The sequence below is a fragment of the Taurulus bubalis genome, assembly GCF_910589615.1.
Source record: "Taurulus bubalis genome assembly, chromosome: 12".
Lineage (NCBI taxonomy): Eukaryota > Metazoa > Chordata > Actinopteri > Perciformes > Cottidae > Taurulus > Taurulus bubalis.
Genome location: NC_136600.1, coordinates 5,799,735 through 5,819,013, shown reverse-complemented (window position 1 = coordinate 5,819,013; position 19,279 = coordinate 5,799,735). Strand labels below are relative to the sequence as shown.

Genomic DNA, 19,279 nt, shown 5'->3' with positions numbered 1-19,279 from the left:
GACACAAAAATAGCTACTGAGGCACTTGTGTATTCTTATTTGCTGTACCAGTTTCTGTATATGCCCAAATGTCACTTGCAGATTGCTACTAATGACTTGTTTGCCTTAAAGAAATCACCATTTGGGGGTGATAAGGCACAACCCTGCATCTCACATTTTGGCATATGCACATGGCTTTGCATACATATGTGGCTGTTTGTCCCTGTCTCTTTTCTTCAACTCAGATGTGGATGTTTTCATGAGGATGGCAGCATTCTTGTATAGTACTCGTATTTCTGTTTGATGATACACTTTGGTCTCCCTTTTTGAAATTTTGCTCTCAATGCAATACTTTGTAAATTAGGGAACATTACTGGAAAGCAGTATTATGAAATGGGGGACTGTGCATATAATTATTTGTAACCCCCGAAGGGAAGAAAAAAAAAAAAAGACGTTGTACAAGAATTACGTTTATTGCTGGTGAACAAGATGGGTGGGAGGTCAGTGGGGATACTGATGTAAAATGATCATTCCAATGTCCTGATTATGGGAGAAAATGTTTCTTAAAACGTTGTTGCTATGCATGTATATGGATGGAATTAAATTCCAGATCTGTTGGAAATTTTTATTTTGATGTGGTGTCATAATTAAACTTAAATCCTCAGGATAAACCAATGCTGTCGGCTCTTTCTTTCATCCAAACAATCCACGCTTGCCACACTAGTGAGTGCAGTTAAAAACAGACGCAAACGTACATGAAGACGGATTTACAAAAACACAGCTTTGCAGGCCAGACTCATCTGTTCACCGATTAAAAGTCCAAAGATGGAGGTCTACAACTGTGATGTAACTCAATTATATGCAAGTAACAAATGACTGACGCTGACGAGAGAGAAAAAATAACTCAATGTACGTTTCCCTGTGGCTATAACGAGGCAGAATATTAAGACTGAAGCGAATGAGATAAAATGAGCAGTGGCGTGTGTGGCCTTTACATTGATAAGGAGTAATGTATTAATTTTTGTCTCTGGCCAATCAGGTAAAGAGACTGAAATAACAACTTGAAAGATAAGATTTCTTGACTCTAAGACAGCAAATATGTCATCTCACTGAATAACCCTCCAGTTATTTTCAATTTAAAAGCTTCCAGTGAGCAAAAAGTGTGTTCAAAAATGGACTTTGTGATGAACCTCATCCATGTACACAATCTCTACAAATTGCTGCAAGGGAGAAAAAAAAAAACGTAAAAATAAAAAGATAACTTGAATATTTTATTGAATATTTAAAACATATCCAATGCCTGTCCATGTCTACGCTATTGTTGCATGTTGGCCGTGGGTCACTCGCTCTGCTGTTTGGCTTGTCGTCGGTTGACGAGCTTCCTCAGGTGCTGGCTGATGGCAGATGGCTTCTCGTAGATCATTCGCCGGTCTGCTCCTTTTATGTGAATGTGATTGGCTGATGGGTAGGACTCCTCCAGAAACTTCTTTTGAAGCTCGGCGACCATCTGGTGCAGAGAAAAGATCATTTATTTTGGATTTTTTTTTTTTTTACACAAGCGTGACTACACTATTGTCCTGTCACTGTACAAGAGTGAATAATGCATCGTGGACCAGTGCAGCTACACGGTAAACCCTCACCTGGTTTAGATGTTCTGGTATTTGCTTGTCAAAGGAATCGCCGGTGATCACGCTCACTGACGTCCTGCTGGAGAGGGGCTTAAACGTGGTGATATCCCTGTAAAAACAACAAAAAACTGAAATATTATAATGTTTCTCATTCCAATTTCCATCTTGACTTCCACATTAAACATACAAACTGCAAACCCATCCGGAAAATAGGCACAAAAAGTGGTTACCGTACCTCACTTGAGATGCACTTTCATTCAGAAAGTAATGCTCATCCACAGCACTGCTCTGGTGGGCCGGGTTACTCAGTAGGTATTTCTATCAGACAGAGAAAATAAATCAGTCACACAACACCTAAAAGGAATGCTTTTTTTATTACATTTTGTATCATTAAAGCGGCATAGACCTAAAGGCTTACGTTACTTTCAGAGGCAACGGAAAACAAAAAGAAAGAGAGCGACTCTGTGTATAATAATCTGAGCGATCCCAGTAAAAGATCTGTTCGGTAAGTCTATTGGCAGACATGTTGCTAATCGAACTACTCCACAGTCGCAGCATGCAACCCTTTTTTCTTTCTTTGCCTAACCACACACGGCTCCCGTCCCGTATCACCACACGCCGACAATTTCTGGGGCCATTTTATGCACGTCCAAAAAACCAAAGCATAGCTCCGCTTTGCACTTTGTAGTTTTTTTTTCTCCACTTGTCTACAATCACACCAGATCCCTGCAGCGTAATCCAAAATTGGGACAGACACATTTGTGTGTATATGTGTTGTGAGCAAGATCTTTACAAAGCCTTGCTTTATTTAGAACAGATCCCCCCCCATCATTTATCATAACTGCACTTACAGTATAATTATACTCTGATTGAATCCCTGAGTCAGAGCCGCTGCAGCGTCTTCCAATGCCAAAGCGAGACGTAATACTCGTTGAGAAGACGATGTTGAAGAAGATGTTTAAATCAAGTCTGTGTTCGGCTCAGACCAGAATACTGATATGACATTGAAAATCTCCCGTCTTGGTTCTCGGATTCTCCGGCTCAAGGCGGGGAAAGTTCACCACGCGCTAACCGGGGAAAAGACGTGACTCCTCCAACTGAGCAGAATTTGCATGTATCTTCCGCATGCGATGAGACCAGATAGCTTTGGTGCCGCTAACATAGCGGCAAACAATTCTGCTCCGGTTCAATTAAGCGGCGGTTACAGAACATGCCCTTGAGAAATGGACTGCATGCTCTATTGAGTCCGGCGAGCTTGTGACCGTCTGTGTGTGTGTGTGTCTGTGTCTGTGTGTGTGTGTTATAACCTTCACTAGCCCGTCTACAAAACCTCTCTCCGTCCTTGGAGAATCCCAGCACAATGATGTCCTTATCTCTCTGGCAACGACTGTAATACTTGAAAAGCTGAAATGGGTCCCTCATCACTGCTGCCATCAAATCGTGGGTGGCTGGCTACAGAGAACGCCGTCTTAACCAACTGTGAACGCTGGACGGATGTTAGAGATGTCACCGAGTGTTCACGGAGGTTCACTGAAGTCTCCCAACAAATAAAAGAAACAGCTAAAAAAGGAAGAATTTGAAGTGGGGTAGCGTGGTTTAAATGCTGCTAAATTAGCCTCCTCTGCTACAATCTCTCTTTCTCCATGTCCCTAATGCGGTTTGTTTCCCTGCTATAATAAGATGTCACCCTCCACAGAGCATTCTCCCATATCACCAAAGATATTGGTTGTTGTTCATCATCAGAATCCATTACTCCCCCTCTGCCTGAGATGTTTTCCTTAGCAGGTCAAATAAAGAAAAGACTACGGGACTTCATGTCAGCACTGTGTGTGTGCGTTTCGAAAAAACAGATTCACAGCAGATCAGACAGTGGACAAGTGCGAAATTTAAAAAAGAAAAGAAACTTCCTCTGCAAAAAGAAGGAGAAACTTATATTAAGAGACGGTTTCCTCGCCGCCTGCATGGCCTGTCAGAGGGATGAGTTTACAACATAGCAGGAGTCAGAAGATAACGGGGCAAACTGCGGCGTCACGTCAGCTCCGGGAACGGGTTCAATTCTCATTTATTTCAAGAAGTGACGCCTGGCGCCCGTGTGCCAGAAGATTCACGGGCCCCGGACGACACAGAGACTAAAACGCCTCTGCAGTCATCACCCACTCGCATCTCTCTGCTGAGGAAAGGGGGGACGGGATTATTCTCGCACACAGCACCATCCTGTGGCCGCAAAGCGGGGGAGAAGATGAGAAGAGTTGCTTTTCAATGCCTCAAACATATCCCTTTATTCCCCCTTTGTGTTCCTATATTAAATTAATGAAAGCACAGAAATGACCCGAGCAGAGGAACAGAAGGGAACAACAATTAAAAAAAAAAAGATTTCTGCACCTTAAAAAAAACACATTCTTAAACAATATATGTCACAGCATACTTCAGTGTGTGTGTGTGTGTGTGTGTGTGTCTGTTAGCCTGACTTGACGCTGGATGAACTCCTCTGAAACATTTTCCCCTTTCACAGTGGGTTCGATCACCCCGAGGATGATCAGCATGCGGCTCAGTCCCGTAGCTGCTGAAAACTGCCTGGCTTGGAGTGAAGGCAACAGCTTACCATACCTGAAAACACACACACACACACACACAGTTTAACTGTTGCACAGGGTTTTTTCGGCCACTTGTTGGCAAGAAGAAGCTAAAAACACGCTGACTAAATGTGAGTTAAAATCATACTTAGAAAGAAATGCAAAGTGCCGGGTTTTTTTTTACTGACATGAACTAAACAAAAAAATTCCATGCAGCCTATGGCTATGAAATCATCTCTTATATGCTCATATTTGATGACAAATTGATAATAGAATTATATAATAATACAAAACTACAAAAGTTGCCAGCCAAGCGACTAATATTTACATTTTAAGGATAATGTAACTTATTATTATTCCCGTACAATTGTGTTATAACTCACATGTGCTACTGTGTGACGTGACATGGGGAGGGGCCATTCAAAATACTACAATAGTCCATAAGCGTCCATGGGAATGTTAACATGACCCCGGACATGACTTTGCCCGTTCACATGGCAATGCTGTTGGTTCTGGAGAGCTGCTCTGAGAGATGGAGACCCGAACAGTGAAATCCCAGCTAAAGGGAACTATCCCAGGACTGGAAACCCGTTTTCTAGTGTTTCCAGGACATGTGGGGACCCTGCTAACGTGTGAACAAATAATTGCCTATTTGCACATTGAGTAGAGGAGTAACTATGAATAAGTAAGCATTCCTTTGGAGTCCAATTTCGGTTCGCCAGCCCTTTAGCTTGCTAAACGCTGCACCATCACACCGTCAGTGTCTATCGAAGCTTCAAGCGTCAGATCAAGTTAGTCTTAGCCTGTGCTCGACAACAGTTCTGATGGCTCTATTACAACAACAAAGGGTGATTTTATTTTACAGTGACTCAAGATCTCATACAATTCCTCCAGTGTTTTTTTCTTCTTCTTCTTTCAATCCCCAAAATCATAAACTTTCTCTTGGAAAACATTTGCCTGAGGAATGAGAAATACTCTTTTTTTTTTTTTTTCTTTCTTGGCAGATGAGAGAAGAAGAGCTTTGGGATTTTGTAACTCAGGAGGCCCAATCGGTCTCGGCTCACTGGTGCTCTGAATTGGCTGGTCTCAGCCTGTGGAGCCCAATCAATAGTGGCGTGCGCCTGCTGCTGCAGCCGCCGCCGCCGCCGCGCTGTGCAGCCGGCCCCTGCACGCTGCAGATCCCCCCACCGCTCCCCTGTACCGGGAAACACTCGTCCCCGTCTCAGTCTTACTTCGGATTTGGGCCAGACTTGTAGCACTGCTGTATTCAGTCAGTTTCAATCTCGGATAAACAACTATGAAACACCTTTATGAAATATCAAACGCACACGCTGCAGCAAAAAAATGTCCTCGAATGCCACCGCAAGGTCGTCATTTGGGGGTTTTGGTTTAAGGTCTTAACAGATATTGGATGGATCTTGCCTGTGTTTGATAGTGGGAGTGGATTCATAAACAGACAACCAGGGAGTAATAAACGTGGGTGTTGCAGTTATGTAGTAACCATTGGACTACTGGAACGCCCCGTAAATGTTCATTTATCAAAACTGATGTATTATTCGTTCAATTGACTATTCGGTATAGAACTAAAACTTGAGTTGCAACAGTATCTTTTGTTACAGCACAAGCCAGTAGCGCAGTCTACTTCATTTTACAACGGGCAGGCCTCAGCGCCGCTTCACTGCCGTCGCACCGATCGTATCGCACTCCCATCACAAGCGTCGCACTTCTCCGTTGTAAAATAACCCATTTCACCTGTTGTCGATATGACGCGCTGCCACCTAAAGAACTGTAGCCGCTCCGGCAAAGCATGTCGGCCCTGATGGGTCAGATAAGGCCGATACAACCGGCGGGGAATGCTTGAAGAGAGAACACATAGCTGCCATATTCAGTCCCTACAGGTCACTGATAGAACCATGCAGGAGGATGTGGAGAAACAAGGCGTCTGTTCCTCGGTAGGCAGAGAAAAACTTTTCAAATCAGACCTCCGGAGAGTGACATTTTGACATTTTCATCTTCCTTGCAACAGTTTCCCCCCCTGAAGTCATTCTGGCACCACAATTTAGAACCGAGTCTCCGACCTGCCTCTTAAGGGACTTCTCAGTCTCTGCACATTTTCCACCTGTCACCCTTTTCCTACCCCTTGATTCCAAAAATAAAAAGGGAGGAGAAAAAAAAAACCCCTATCAGCACCCCCCAGTTTGAATCTGGTCAAATCATTCCCGGCTCTGGCATTGAACATTATTTCAAGGATTCTCCAGCCACCTGTCCTATTCCCTCCTCTTTTTTTTCCCGTTTTTAATTCTGCCCCGGAGTGAGGATTATGCGAAGCAAGGCATGCGTGTCAAAGGGAAATTTAGTGGGTAAAGACAGCCAAGATTGGCGGGATGAATTAAACAGATAACGGGAGGAGACGAAGTGGGGGAACCATGTAGAGCAAAACGCCTCACCGATGTTGGTCATTTCAGAGGGGCTCTTTTTTTATTTTTCCTCCTCCTCCTCCTCTCCCTCCCCACAGGAGCGAGGAGGCAATATCTAAATTAATAAAGTGATGAAATGAGTTTGTGCCGTGGACTTTCTGCTGTTTGACTTTCCCATCTGGATTAGTGCAGGCTGAATGGACGCTCTGTTACTTTTGTTACAACTGCGCAATTCACTGTCGGAATTTGGCCCTGCAGCGATAAGGCCCCCCTCCCTGCTCATTACCATCTCATTCCATATGCAGGGCCTCTGTTACCTGAGAGCCCGCTCGCACACAAAACACCAACTATTACACGAGCGCCTGCCAACTATTACAATGAGCGGAGAACATTTAAACACCGACTATTACATGAGGCTCAACTAACTATTACGGCGAAAGAACACTTTGAGAAAAAGAAGAAGAAAAAAATGGGTTCCTACGAAGACTTCCAGAGGGCCGCTACAAAAGGGAAGGAATGTGGCCGTGGACATGATGAGGCCTCGAACTCTAACGCAAACATCTAGCAGCAATTCAACATTGTTACGTGAAAAAAAAATGTTACGTGGAGCACAGCACAAGGCCGTAACTCAATCCATGAGTCGGTTTCACACAGAAAGTAGGTGAATAGAGTAAAAGGTTTAATAGATATCAACATGAAACTTGCACAGTCCATGATTAACATTGAGACAATTATTTGTGTTTTTTGTCATTTTAGGTTTAACTATGCAAATGCAGCATTATCTTATCAAATATGGGTATGCATTTCCAGAACAGAAATCTGAAAACTGTAAGAAGCCAGGTTGACACTTGTTTCATTTTGTTGGCACATTAGCCAAAGGTTTATATTAAAGGGAATTATTGATATCTCTTGTTTCACTCGATAAATCTGAAAATACTGTCAACAGCCAGAAAGAAAATACATTTCAATTTTCTTAGGAATAAAATGTTTTTCAAATAAGACTATGAATGATAAATGAACAAACCTTCAGAATGTGTGTGTGCGTGCGTCTGTGTGTGTTACTTTAGTGGAGATTTCTGGCTCAAAATCAGAGAAAAACCTCATTTCAAGAAAATGTCCTTTAAAGATATGCATTGTAAAATTACAGCCATTCTAAAAACACTACAGGGGAATAGGGTGGGAGAAAAAAAGTAATATATTATAGATATCATCATGAAGCGACCCCAGTTGATCACATACATTCAGACTATTATTTTGGATTCCAAAGTTCTCTGAAATGTTACATGTGCAAATGAGGCATTATCAAATACAAATACCCAAAAATTGTATAAAAGCAAAAAAGCGCAAAATCGAAAAAACTAAATAGAACAGTTTTTTGCCTGTAGCGTCTCGCCTTTTGAGTAGTAAACCAGAATGTCCGCTTTAAACATGTGTGAAACCCACCACGACGACATAGAGGGACCTTTCTGAAACACGCTCAGCCAACCGACCACGAACTCGTAGTTTACTGACGGTGACGACACGTGGAGGTATTTCTACTGTCGGGTTGGTGCTCGTATGGTAATCTGCATCTTTGCTATTTTTACATGAAGGATGACAAAGAAAAATGAAGTCTCAGACTTTATTGTGTGATGTTTGAAATGTTCGCGTGTGATTTGACGTCCTCTTCACCGACACACTAGAATGTGACGCGATGCCTTTAGAGCAGGGGTGTCAAACATACGGCCCGCGGGCCAAATCCGGCCCACCAGGGGGTCCAGTCCGGCCCGCGGGATAATTGTTGGAATTGCAGGGAAAAAAAAAACCTGAGCTGGAGCTTGAACCACTGATCGATCCAAAACGGGGACGCTATCCATTGACCCAGAGTCACAATTGATTACCACACTGATATTACTAGAACTATTGCTAAACTGAGAGGGAATCTGCAGAGGAGAGCCCAGGCAGGTAAACAGTGGGCTGATGTCTGAATTTTTGGTCTTTATGTTTCTAGTTTATTGTAGAAATACCTTAAAATAGGGTTTATCATCCAAAAACCTTCACCAAGGATTTAAACATAGAGAAATATTGTCATTATGTATGCGTTAATGTGCTGTGATTTTACTGGTTCGGCCCACTTGAGATCAAAATGGGCAGCATGCGGCCCCTTCACTAAAATGAGTTTGACACCCCTGCTTAAGAGAGCCGAAGTGAAACGGGAACTTATGAGTTCTGTTTGAGAAAGGTGGACAAAAATGTATTCACATTCTGATTGATATTTTTCAATTATGCTAATAACTACAGGTCCAGCCTGAGCAGATCCTTGCTCAACAGCATGCGGCTCGCTTCATACAACTGGATCAGAACGGTAGTTTCTCCCACCAAAAAAAACAGTCCAATGTCCAAACCCGGTTTCCCAGAAGAATAGACGTTCTGCTGGCCAAAAGTCAAAGCTGGGCGAAGGAGACGGGTTCACAAGCGAGTCGAGGGTTCGTGGTCAGCTCAGACAGGTGAGAGACGGGAGAACGCTGAAGGCACACATTATACCTAGAAAGTTGAAGAAATTACACCAGGTCAACGTCTTCTGTTTTTCTTCTTGTGGGATTGACTACAATGAAAACAAGTGGGACTAATATGGATTCTGATAGTGTTTGTTTTTTACATCTACATGTGATGTTATTTAAACATCAGTATCGCTGCAGTAGCAGGAGAGCCTGCAGCTAATATCATAATAATCATTATTTTACACTGACAAACATAATACAAGGCAACATAAAAATATTATTTTGTGTTCCATTTGTATGCAGGTTTTATCTGTGAAACGGTCAAACAAACGGTTGTAACTCAGATAAAACTTTTTGACCTTTACCAATCAGACACAGCCAACCAAGTAACCAAGCACCCTTACACCCACAGAATGAATCACATGAGTTATTCTATGCAGCACCACGCTCCTGTATTGTGTGCAGTATGAAGTACCATCCAGTTGTACAACAACATACACACACATGCTACTGTCCGGCAGCTGACTCCCTGAAGAGGACCAGGTCCACGTTGAGTCACACAAAGATTCTTAGTTTCAGGTGATTACACGCAAACGAAAACAGTTATGAATAGAATATTCCTTTTCTGACAATAGATTAGTTTTTTTAATACTATATACTTTGGTAATTATGTCGTAACATCCCAGTTTCCTCATGGAGATTATTAAACTTGCGTCACAGAAATCTGCTCAAGCAAAGCAAAAGAATGAATCCCTGCCGCTCCTTGATAGGATCAATGGATTCTGGTCACATTGTGTTTAATTAAATAAACTGTGCTGATTTTGCCTAAAGACAGTCGATAATTGTTTTCCAACTACCATCATTATTGTACGTTCCATTTTAGTAGCATGTCTGCGTCAGATAATCAGACTTAATTGTTTCACTTCAATCACTCCCCCATTTGAATCGCTCTGTAAATCGGAGGTGTCCCTACTTTACCACATGCCATGCTGTCAAATCACGGCGTGTGCAGAGCTGCAACTTTGCGTCATGGGAAACCCAACATTACATGAAAACGTTTACAACTATTCTGGTTGGGGAATAAGCAGGAAACTGCCCAAATCTCAGACAAATATGTGAAATAGGATGGCGCCCCATCAGTGTCATACCCAGACTGAGCACAAGGTGTCCTTCTTGCTCCACAGCCGGCGTCAGCCTGAATCCTCCCGGCATCAAGCGACAGATTACACTCGGGGTGAATAGATGGGGACCGCGGCAGCCTTGATTCATTAGTGGAGCGGAACAGCAATAGTTACGCTTACAGTGCTTCTAATTACAATTAATTGGCATTCCCGGCTTGTCTGGGAGTCTCTGGATGAGGGGGGAGGATCTGGGAGGAGCAGCTGAGTCAGGAGAGGACGCTGGGGGGGAGGGGGGCTGCTCACAGTACCACACTGAAGCATAATGAATCGCTCACTGATGGAGCCTTTATGTACGTTCCTACTATAGTAATATATCACGTATAAACATATATATATTGTCCAATTACAAAAGATTTTTCTAAATGTTTCTATTCAAAACTGCTTGACATTTTACACAAAATAAAATCTTATATTACAATTTTTTTAACTAACTTTGTGTACAAAAGAAAACAGGGAAGAAACACTTATGTTTATCTGTTGAAGTCCCTGTGTACACCTTCTCCTATTGCTTAATTTGACCTCCTGCTGTCCCAACTCTTTCGCCTCCATCTCCACTCCATCGGCCCACGGCCGGAGGGGTTTGGAGCGGCGGCGTGCACTCCAGCGGGTTATTGAACGCAGCTCGGGGTGAAAGCAAATGAGCTTCTGAAGGTCGGGGAAGAGACTGGATGCTACTGCTCATCAATGAGGGGAAAGAGAGCAAATGCTATGAGATTACGTAACGCCACTGATGTTAAATAAACTCGCATACGAGTGCAGAAATGTTTAAATAACTAGAGAGGAGACAATGTTGGGCCTGTAAATCCACCCTCCTAACAAATTGCTGCGCGGAGAGATGGAAACACTCTTCTTCGTCGCTCATCTCAAAGCCTGCCCCGGCTTGTAAATCAAACCAAACGCGGCAGTTGCGCAACTCTGAGCGCCCATCAGTCAAAGTGACAGTCATACGCTGCCCGTCATACCTCCAGGTGAGCGAGAAACGTGTCTATTATCTACACACGGCAGCAAGCTGTGTGTAGACGCGATGATACACACACACACATACACGTACAGTATGTCAGTGCGTAAATGTGATCACAACTCGGTGTGCAGGCCTTGCTCAGCATATTAATGACAGGTAGGATGATGAATGGGACAGAAAAGGCTGTTTCTCATTTACGGGCTCACAACTCAATAAGGCTTCTACCCGCCTGCCGCCGCAGCTGTTAGGCCACCACTCTACCGGCAGCCACTTGTATGACCCGCACAGAAATGAAGACAGGACGCACCCCGATATACTGTGGATATACACATCATACGAGCAAGATATAAGTCCTTTAGCTACGTACCTGAAGAGAGAAAAAACCCTGCAACTACAGACTTTTGTGTCTCTGCATCAAATTATCCCCAAAATAGTCATCAAAAACACTTAAAAAAAAAAAAAAGGCAGAGATGCACTGGGATGGGACGAGGAGGCTTTGAAGTAGTGCTCCTGTTGAGGATCAAGCTGCGAAGGGACGGTACATGAAAACGGAGAGTTTCCCAATCAATCACCATTCATTAAAAATTGGAAGGCCGGCGCCATTAGACGAAAGCGTTGTCCACCGTTCCGCTTTCCGAGAAAACACATTCCCCACGGGGTAAATTACTTTTATACTCCACACACACACACTCGAGTGTGTAAGTAAAGGAAGAAAAAGATCGTTAGTGCAATTCCTAACTTGTATCCTAACGCTGGATGGCCTTTGTCGAATTCCAGCTGCAATGTCAGACCAGTGAGGTCATCGAGAGATATACAGATATTCTAGAATAGCAAATCTACCGCTGGTAGAGAGGGGTGTGTGTGTGTGTGTGTGTGTATATATAAATAATATAAAATCACACCGTGGGAAACCTGAATTGTGATGCGGTTTACGTGGCTATGTGTATGCTCTGTATAGGTATTCATGTGTCTGAATGTGTATATGTGTGTGTGTGTGTATATATATATATATATATATATATATATATATATACACACACAAGTTTAACACTTGACACTTCCGCATTGGCTTTGCGCGGCAGAACCAGAGGTTGCTGCCTGGTTAGGACTCACAGCTGTGAACCCCCATTCAACAGCTTGGAATTAATTACAAATTCGAATGTCAGCCAATAACAATAATGCTCGTGTGGCTTAAAGGGTGCTGTATATTATGGGCAATAGCTTTGGAATGAGATGTCCATCACATATGGGCATATTGGCAATCTCTTTGCATCCGTCTGGCCATGTGATGCAAGTCGTAACCCCGTCTTTATCCCAAACAGTAAGGATTTATGTTGAAATGTGAGGAATCCTTCCATCTGTATTGAAGTGGGGGAGATGCAATGCTTCCAAAGCTTGAGCTGCTGAAACAAAGACTGACAGCACTGAGTGACTCAAACCAGTGGCTCTCATCCAGAATGTAATTTGTCCAGACGTACACTGGGGCTTCCTCCTAATCTCTCATGCTAGACCCACTGCTCCATTTTTCCATCAGGCAGAATTATCTTTGCCCGCAAGGAAATGAGACACATGCTGTGTGACGGCTGCAGAAGAAAAAACCCAAATAGGAACGTTGACCTCTTACAACAAGTGCACACACATGCAGAAATACCACTCTCGGGAGATGGTGGCGATTCATTTAGTAAGATGCAACAGAACTAATTTAGGGAGTGAGCCTCTGTTAATGTGCGGGTCTTTGATGTGTAAATCCTCTCGGCCCCAGTGCAAAGCCGATACGGTCTCCCCGCTATCCTGCTCAGGTGCAGCCCTGCTCCCTTCTGCAACGCTTATCTTGTGTACCAAGTACTGCAAGACCTCCGACAGCTAATAACCCCTATCTAAAGAGAGGAGAAATACACTCCTACATGCCACCTTGCTGAACAAAAACTAGAATTACCCATCTTGCGGTTGTGTGCCTTCGCTAACCAGTCATGTTGCAGTTTACATCAATGTCCTTCCAATATATGTGTATGTATGTATGTATGTATGTATGTATGTATGTATGTATGTATGTATGAGTTTCGGCCTTTCTACTTGGGAGCAAGTGGATGTTTGTGCCAAATATGAAGAAAGTCCCTCAAAGGCGTTTACTGAGATAATGTTAATAATGTAAATAAACTCACAAGAATGGACAAAACTGACGGACGGATTGACGGACAACCCGTAAACATAATCCCCCCCGGAAGTGGAAAACATTACAGAAAAGTTGAAGAGCGCTATTGGCGCTGTGATGCATCCTTTCTTTCTTCACACTGCACATGTCATTCCTGTTTCTATTTTCACTCCCCCGTTGAAATCTGACACCGATGATGAAATGTTTTGTTTTTTTCTCAAAGTAAATGCAAGTCTTTTTTTATTTCCCAATTGCTTCTCCACAGAATAATTGGATTGTGGCGGCGCTGTGGTGTACTCAGTGAAATGAATGCCTATTAATCGGAGGATAATTGGACACATGCCCCTGATAAATGGTGCTGCTCCACTTTGAGTCACGTACAAATTAGGCCGTTTTAAGGGATCCATTTCTTTTCTGGTTTCACTCATATGAGATGTGAGCTAATATTGGTGGACGGATGCACCGAATCACGGAGTCATGCCAGAAATGAGAGGACTTGATATTAGTTGATATTTCGGTCCTTCTGTAATATCAAAGCGCATATGAACTCCCAGTTGGTGTTTCTAGATGACAGAAATATGGGTTTCAAACTCTTCCAACCTATTTGCTGATATGTTTTGATAGAACCTATGAAAGAAAATATGATATTGACCGCAGTTTATGCTTAAACATAGAGAGATATGGTAATTTCACCCACCTGGTTAAGTACCTACCCAGTAAATAAATAGGTAGGTAGGAGTAGAGTGGCACAGGAATGAGTCCTAAAACCTAGAAATGAGTATGTTTGCACTCCAGGTTCCTTAGTCTCAATTTTTTTTGTTTTTTTAAATGGGTTTTTGATTAGATGCATGAAATAAGCTCTGTGGTTAACACAAGCTTAAGAGACTCAAAAGGTTTGCTTGTGTCAGCAAAAAACCTACCCATTCATTTTGAGGATTCTACACGTCTTAAAGATGGCAGTTGCTAAAAAAAAAAAAGAGATCATCAGGTCAACTAGTCCGCTTTTACTTGTGTGTTTAAAGTGTCTTTAATCAACTCTTTTAGGAGTGATTGTATGTAGTAATAATTATGCTGGAAACTACATATAAGGCCTGAGATAAAATAACTTCTTCAATCAAGCCTCATCTTACTTTATATACACTCGCAACTACAGTGTTGTACAACCTTTGTTGTGCTTCCAAGTAGCTATATAAACTGTAAATAAATATTCTGCACCAAGAACTCTGCATTTCTGTTAAAAGAGTGAATTTACTTTCTAACAGTTGTAGTGAGGAATTTGTGTAGCACACGTTTTAGGCCTAAAACATAATTGAATGGACAATTGAAAAAAATTATATATGACCAGAAGACCAATATGTTGGTAATTGGGAGGCTGTCTGACAGTACATGTCTGATGTACAGTATGTTTATCTAAAACTTTTAAAAAGAAAATAGACATCCTATAATGGATACAGCTATTTTGTAAAAAATATCTAATGGGCTTTGAGCAAAAAAAAGTCTTATATTATTATTATATTTATTTCTACACAGTGTAGATGCACTCCAGAAATGTGCTCATTACGTAGCCATCACTGCTCGGCTGTCAGCTACATCTAAAAGCTTAGCGTGCGCCGCTAAATTACATAACTGATTAATTACAGTCTCTTCGGTGGTGAAACACCTTTTTACGGATTACACATGACACACTTCGCTCGTAAACAATCTGAGATGCGGTTTGTGTTGCGTAATGGACAAGTCTACCAGCATCCCCCATCATCTCACGCTCTCTTTTATCATGAATACCCCCCCTCTGTATGATAATGAATGCACAATGAGATGTATGCTGTGACAATGACTACCACTTGGCATGTGCATCTCGGCCGGATTATTACACTTTCTGTCACTCAGTCCCACTACCGCCACAACCCTCCTCTGTTTCACGCTAAAGGAGTGTGATCAGCTAATAGCTTTCTTTGGCCTCCGATTAATCATGCTAACGAGCCCCGCCCAGCAAAGACAATCAACTATTCTCAAGCCCGCAGAAGCCAATAAGGGAGAGAGTTTGGAGGTTTGCTTGTGAAACACGCTGCCGCTTCTGCTCTCCTCATCCTAATCCTCTTTCTTGGTACGTTTCCCTTGTTTTTTTCCCACTTTTTAATCGGCTTCCTCTCTGTCCTTTTCCACTCCCCTATTTTCTCAATCTTCTTTTCCACATCCCTCCCTAGTTCCTGCTTCCTCAACATCTCTCCATCTTCTCTTGCGCCTTTTTTCCCCATCCTCCTGTTTTCTTCGCCCCCCTCCCCATGCTCCGTCCTCCCACACACCCCTGAAACCAGCTATGAACTCACCAGTACTCCGTCCACTGGTCGTCCTCGAAAACGTCCTCTGGAATGGGATCGATCAGCACCAGGTCTGACACTTGCCTGAGGACAAAGAGAGGACACACACACTCGGATGAAGTAAGACTCATTGACTACCCTTGTCCACTTTACCCTCCCATCCCCCCCAACCCCACCCCACCACGGCCGTAATGAGCACGAGATGGATGGCGTCCTGCTGTCCGTCTTCCTCGTAGATTCTTCTATCCTCCGGCCCCACAGACAGATGACCACGCACACGCCAGATCCAGGGGCAATATTTCCTTTCGGAGGGCTGTCATCCACCCACCTTCATGCTCTCCCTTAGCGGCAGCAACATCGGGCCTGATTAAATACTAAATCTTTCGTGCCGGTTGCGGAGTACTTGTCACGATAATCACTGCGTTGACTCCGAGACGGCCGAGTCTCAGGGGAGGATGGGAATGGGCACTGGTGTATATTTTGTTATGTGCGAGTTTGGGAGGCGTACAATACTTGCAAGCTCTTATATCATATGTAGGGTTGGGAGTAACCAGCTACATGCAACAGATTTACCTAATTAATTATATGAATTATATGAATAGTCATAACTCTGTTATGTTGTTCATTCTGTACACATCTATTGTACTTCTGTTCATCCTGGAAGAAGGATCCTCCTCTGTTGCTCTCCCGAAGGTTTCTTCCCTTTTTTCTCCCTGTTAAAAGGTTTGTCCTGTGCTGATGTGAGGTCCCGGGACAGAGGATGTCATATTTGTAAAGATTGTAAAGCCCGCTGAGGCACACTCCAGGTCACTAATTACTGGGAACTATTTGATCAGGTTGTTGAAATACATATTTATTCATAGTTTTAGTCGACAAACGAAACGCGTAAAGTAAACTACAAGGATTGTTTTGTTATCAAAGTGGTATTTAGAATATCAATTAGGGAGATACAGGTAATACTGAAGCACTTTCAGAGCCAGAGATGATGTTCTGCAGCTCTTTTCACACGCCGACCAATACGGACCATCACGTTAAACGTATATGCTAGATGCTATATACTTACACATCGTGAATGTGGCTGTAGAACCTGCTGTTGAGCGTGCCGAGCTCCGAGCCCACCAGGATGAAGGGCTTGGCTATCGCAGCGGCCTGCAGGAGTCGGTGCAGATCATCCACCATCCTGGAAGACGACGACAACAACAACAACACTGTCTTATCTGTCTCACAACTAAACCAGGCTCTTCATTAACCTCGTTCACCTCTAATCTGCTCGTTAACAGGTCGATGAGTCATTCTCAAAAAAGGAAAAATAAGTGTCGCAAAATGCACAGCACTGCTGGAAACCAAAGAATTACAGCATAAAGGAGTGGACTGCAGGAAAAAAAACAATCACCAGAAAACGTCCACCATCAGAGCGAGCATCATCATTACAGGAGATGCAGCAGCAGCTCCTCTCTCAGAGCCATCTGCTGCCCTGCGTTTGTTGTGCTAATAAATCAAACCAGAGGTGTCCCACTGGAATGAGGAGTTTTCACAAGACTGCCAGGGTTAAGGTTATTCGTCAAATCTCCTTGAGATATTGAATTCTGAGAAATTGATTGCTGCTTTCCGGGCCAGGTGCCAAGGTAAACTAGACCGCTGACCGCCCTCGCTCGTCCCTTTTCGGGCAGATTAAAGGCTCCACGAGAGTGCTGCGATGTCGGAGGCGAGCCGATTGGAGTCCACTGGTGTGAGGAACGGGAACGGGAGTGCGTTCGCAGTCTGTGCTGACCGGAACCTGGATGAGAAGTCCCAAACAGCCACTTTATCAAGTGAATATTGATTCCCAAACTGCACAGTGGTAAATGTGTTGTACTGCGCCATATGTAGATCAGCTGCGGGTGTGCTTTTCTTTTAAACCTCGACACCAGCATACACAATCTGATCAATTGTAAAGCTGAACTGATCACTTTGACTGACTGAAAATGTGTCTCCTTCGCTCCAGTATTACAGCACTAGACGGCCCTCAGCTTGTGCTCAAAGCGCCAAAGACTATCCTGACCCGGTGGCTCAAAATACTCTGCAGACCTTATTATGAGCGGCTCTACAGGTAGGAGGAAAAATGTGGAGTTCTAATTTTGGTGTGAGCTGTCCCTTTGACATTTGCTGCCCTCGACATTTATGGAGCAACAAGAGTGTACAGCCATGCTCTCGGGGCGGTGCATACAGTGCGCTTGGTAATGGCGCTAATGGTGAAAAATCTAGTCATCACCGAAGTCATTCAAATTCAATTTCTATGTTCCATTTGGTAGAAGTTGGTAATATTTACCAAGCTCTCAAAAACAATTAATGGATCCAGCTTCTCGGATTAAAGGATTTTCTGATTTTCCCAGTTCTTTATCTTTGTGAACTTCAGATCTTTCCGCTTTAGAATGACTATTTGCCTTTCTTTCAGGCTCAAGAAATACGAAAACTTCTTTGGAGGGCTTTTTTCTTTTTTTTAACACTTACTTACTTACAGACTAAAAAATTCTCCAAAGTACATGTTGGCTTTTCTAGTCAGCACTTACAGGATCAGACCCAGATTCACCTGCTCCACACGACTGTGTATTTGGCCCACATCTCATCCAAAGAGTCGACAAATGAATTATACAAACTCGGCAGACAGATGAATGAGACAGATGGCTCTGCAAGTGTAAAACAGCCCACTCACTCATTCAGAATCAACAACTGTGCCCAGTGTGTTTACAATGTAGACTTTGTGTACGGCAGAACTGCAGTGCCCCCAGACGCAAAATGACAACTTCCTACTGAAGTAGTGTACTTACCGTCCAGTCGTCGACATCCCCCAAACTTTCTCTGTTCCCGTGGTTCCATTCGGCAGCAGCCGCTTGCTGAAGCCCAGACCCATTCTGTCAAAGGTGCAGACCTGAGCAGCGTGACAAACAGATATACAGGGGTTTATAAATAACACCACGCTCTACAAACACATGAGATGCTCTCAGTAAGGACTCCCCCACCCGTACCTGTGGATGTACTTTAAAAATGCATGATGGCCGAGTAACATTGATAAATAAGAGATGGTGTAAACCGGGCACTGGTACTGCTTTTGCGATTTTGTTGTTCAGATGCATCTAGGGGCCCTTCCCCCAACAAGCCTGTGACCCAATTTGAGTCACATCTCAGGCAAACAACACAGGGCAGGCTGTCAGCCCCGACTTTCTGCTGTACGAGTCCTTGTTGAGCGGACAGGACGTGGCAGAGCCACCACCGCTGGAACTCTCCCTACGTGGCGCTGACAGCGAAAAAACAATGCTGCCATTAGTAGCAACTGATTCCACGCACTGTGGATGTCCTCGGTGCATGAGCTACATTCATCGTAGATATATTGTTCAGTTCTGATGAGCCCACTTGTTTTAACCAGGCGGCAACCTCCAGGTCTTAAAAGTGAAGCCAATGCTGAAGTGCCTTGAACTTCTCTCTACTGGCCATCAGGGGGCGACTCCTCTGGTTAAAAAGAAGTCTGATTGTATAGAAGTCTATGAGAAAATGACTCTACTTCTCACTTGATTTATTACCTCTGTACCTTGTAAACATGAGTTTATGTCTCA

General features: G+C 43.4%; 1 protein-coding gene across 1 annotated transcript in view; it reads right to left on the bottom strand.

The window, feature by feature from the left end:
- Nucleotides 1-1,263: 1,263 nt before the first annotated feature.
- Nucleotides 1,264-19,279, bottom strand: part of LOC306745217 (uncharacterized protein) — a gene marked incomplete at its 5' end in the record, with an annotated part of 25,503 nt that continues 7,487 nt past the window's right edge. Inside the window, 7 exons of the mRNA XM_079227970.1 lie at nucleotides 1,264-1,486; nucleotides 1,620-1,716; nucleotides 1,843-1,925; nucleotides 4,076-4,214; nucleotides 15,699-15,773; nucleotides 16,753-16,869; nucleotides 18,497-18,597. Of these exons, the coding sequence (XP_079084096.1) occupies nucleotides 1,319-1,486; nucleotides 1,620-1,716; nucleotides 1,843-1,925; nucleotides 4,076-4,214; nucleotides 15,699-15,773; nucleotides 16,753-16,869; nucleotides 18,497-18,597 (780 nt within the window). The 3' untranslated portion in view covers nucleotides 1,264-1,318. The remainder of the gene's footprint in view (nucleotides 1,487-1,619; nucleotides 1,717-1,842; nucleotides 1,926-4,075; nucleotides 4,215-15,698; nucleotides 15,774-16,752; nucleotides 16,870-18,496; nucleotides 18,598-19,279) is intronic.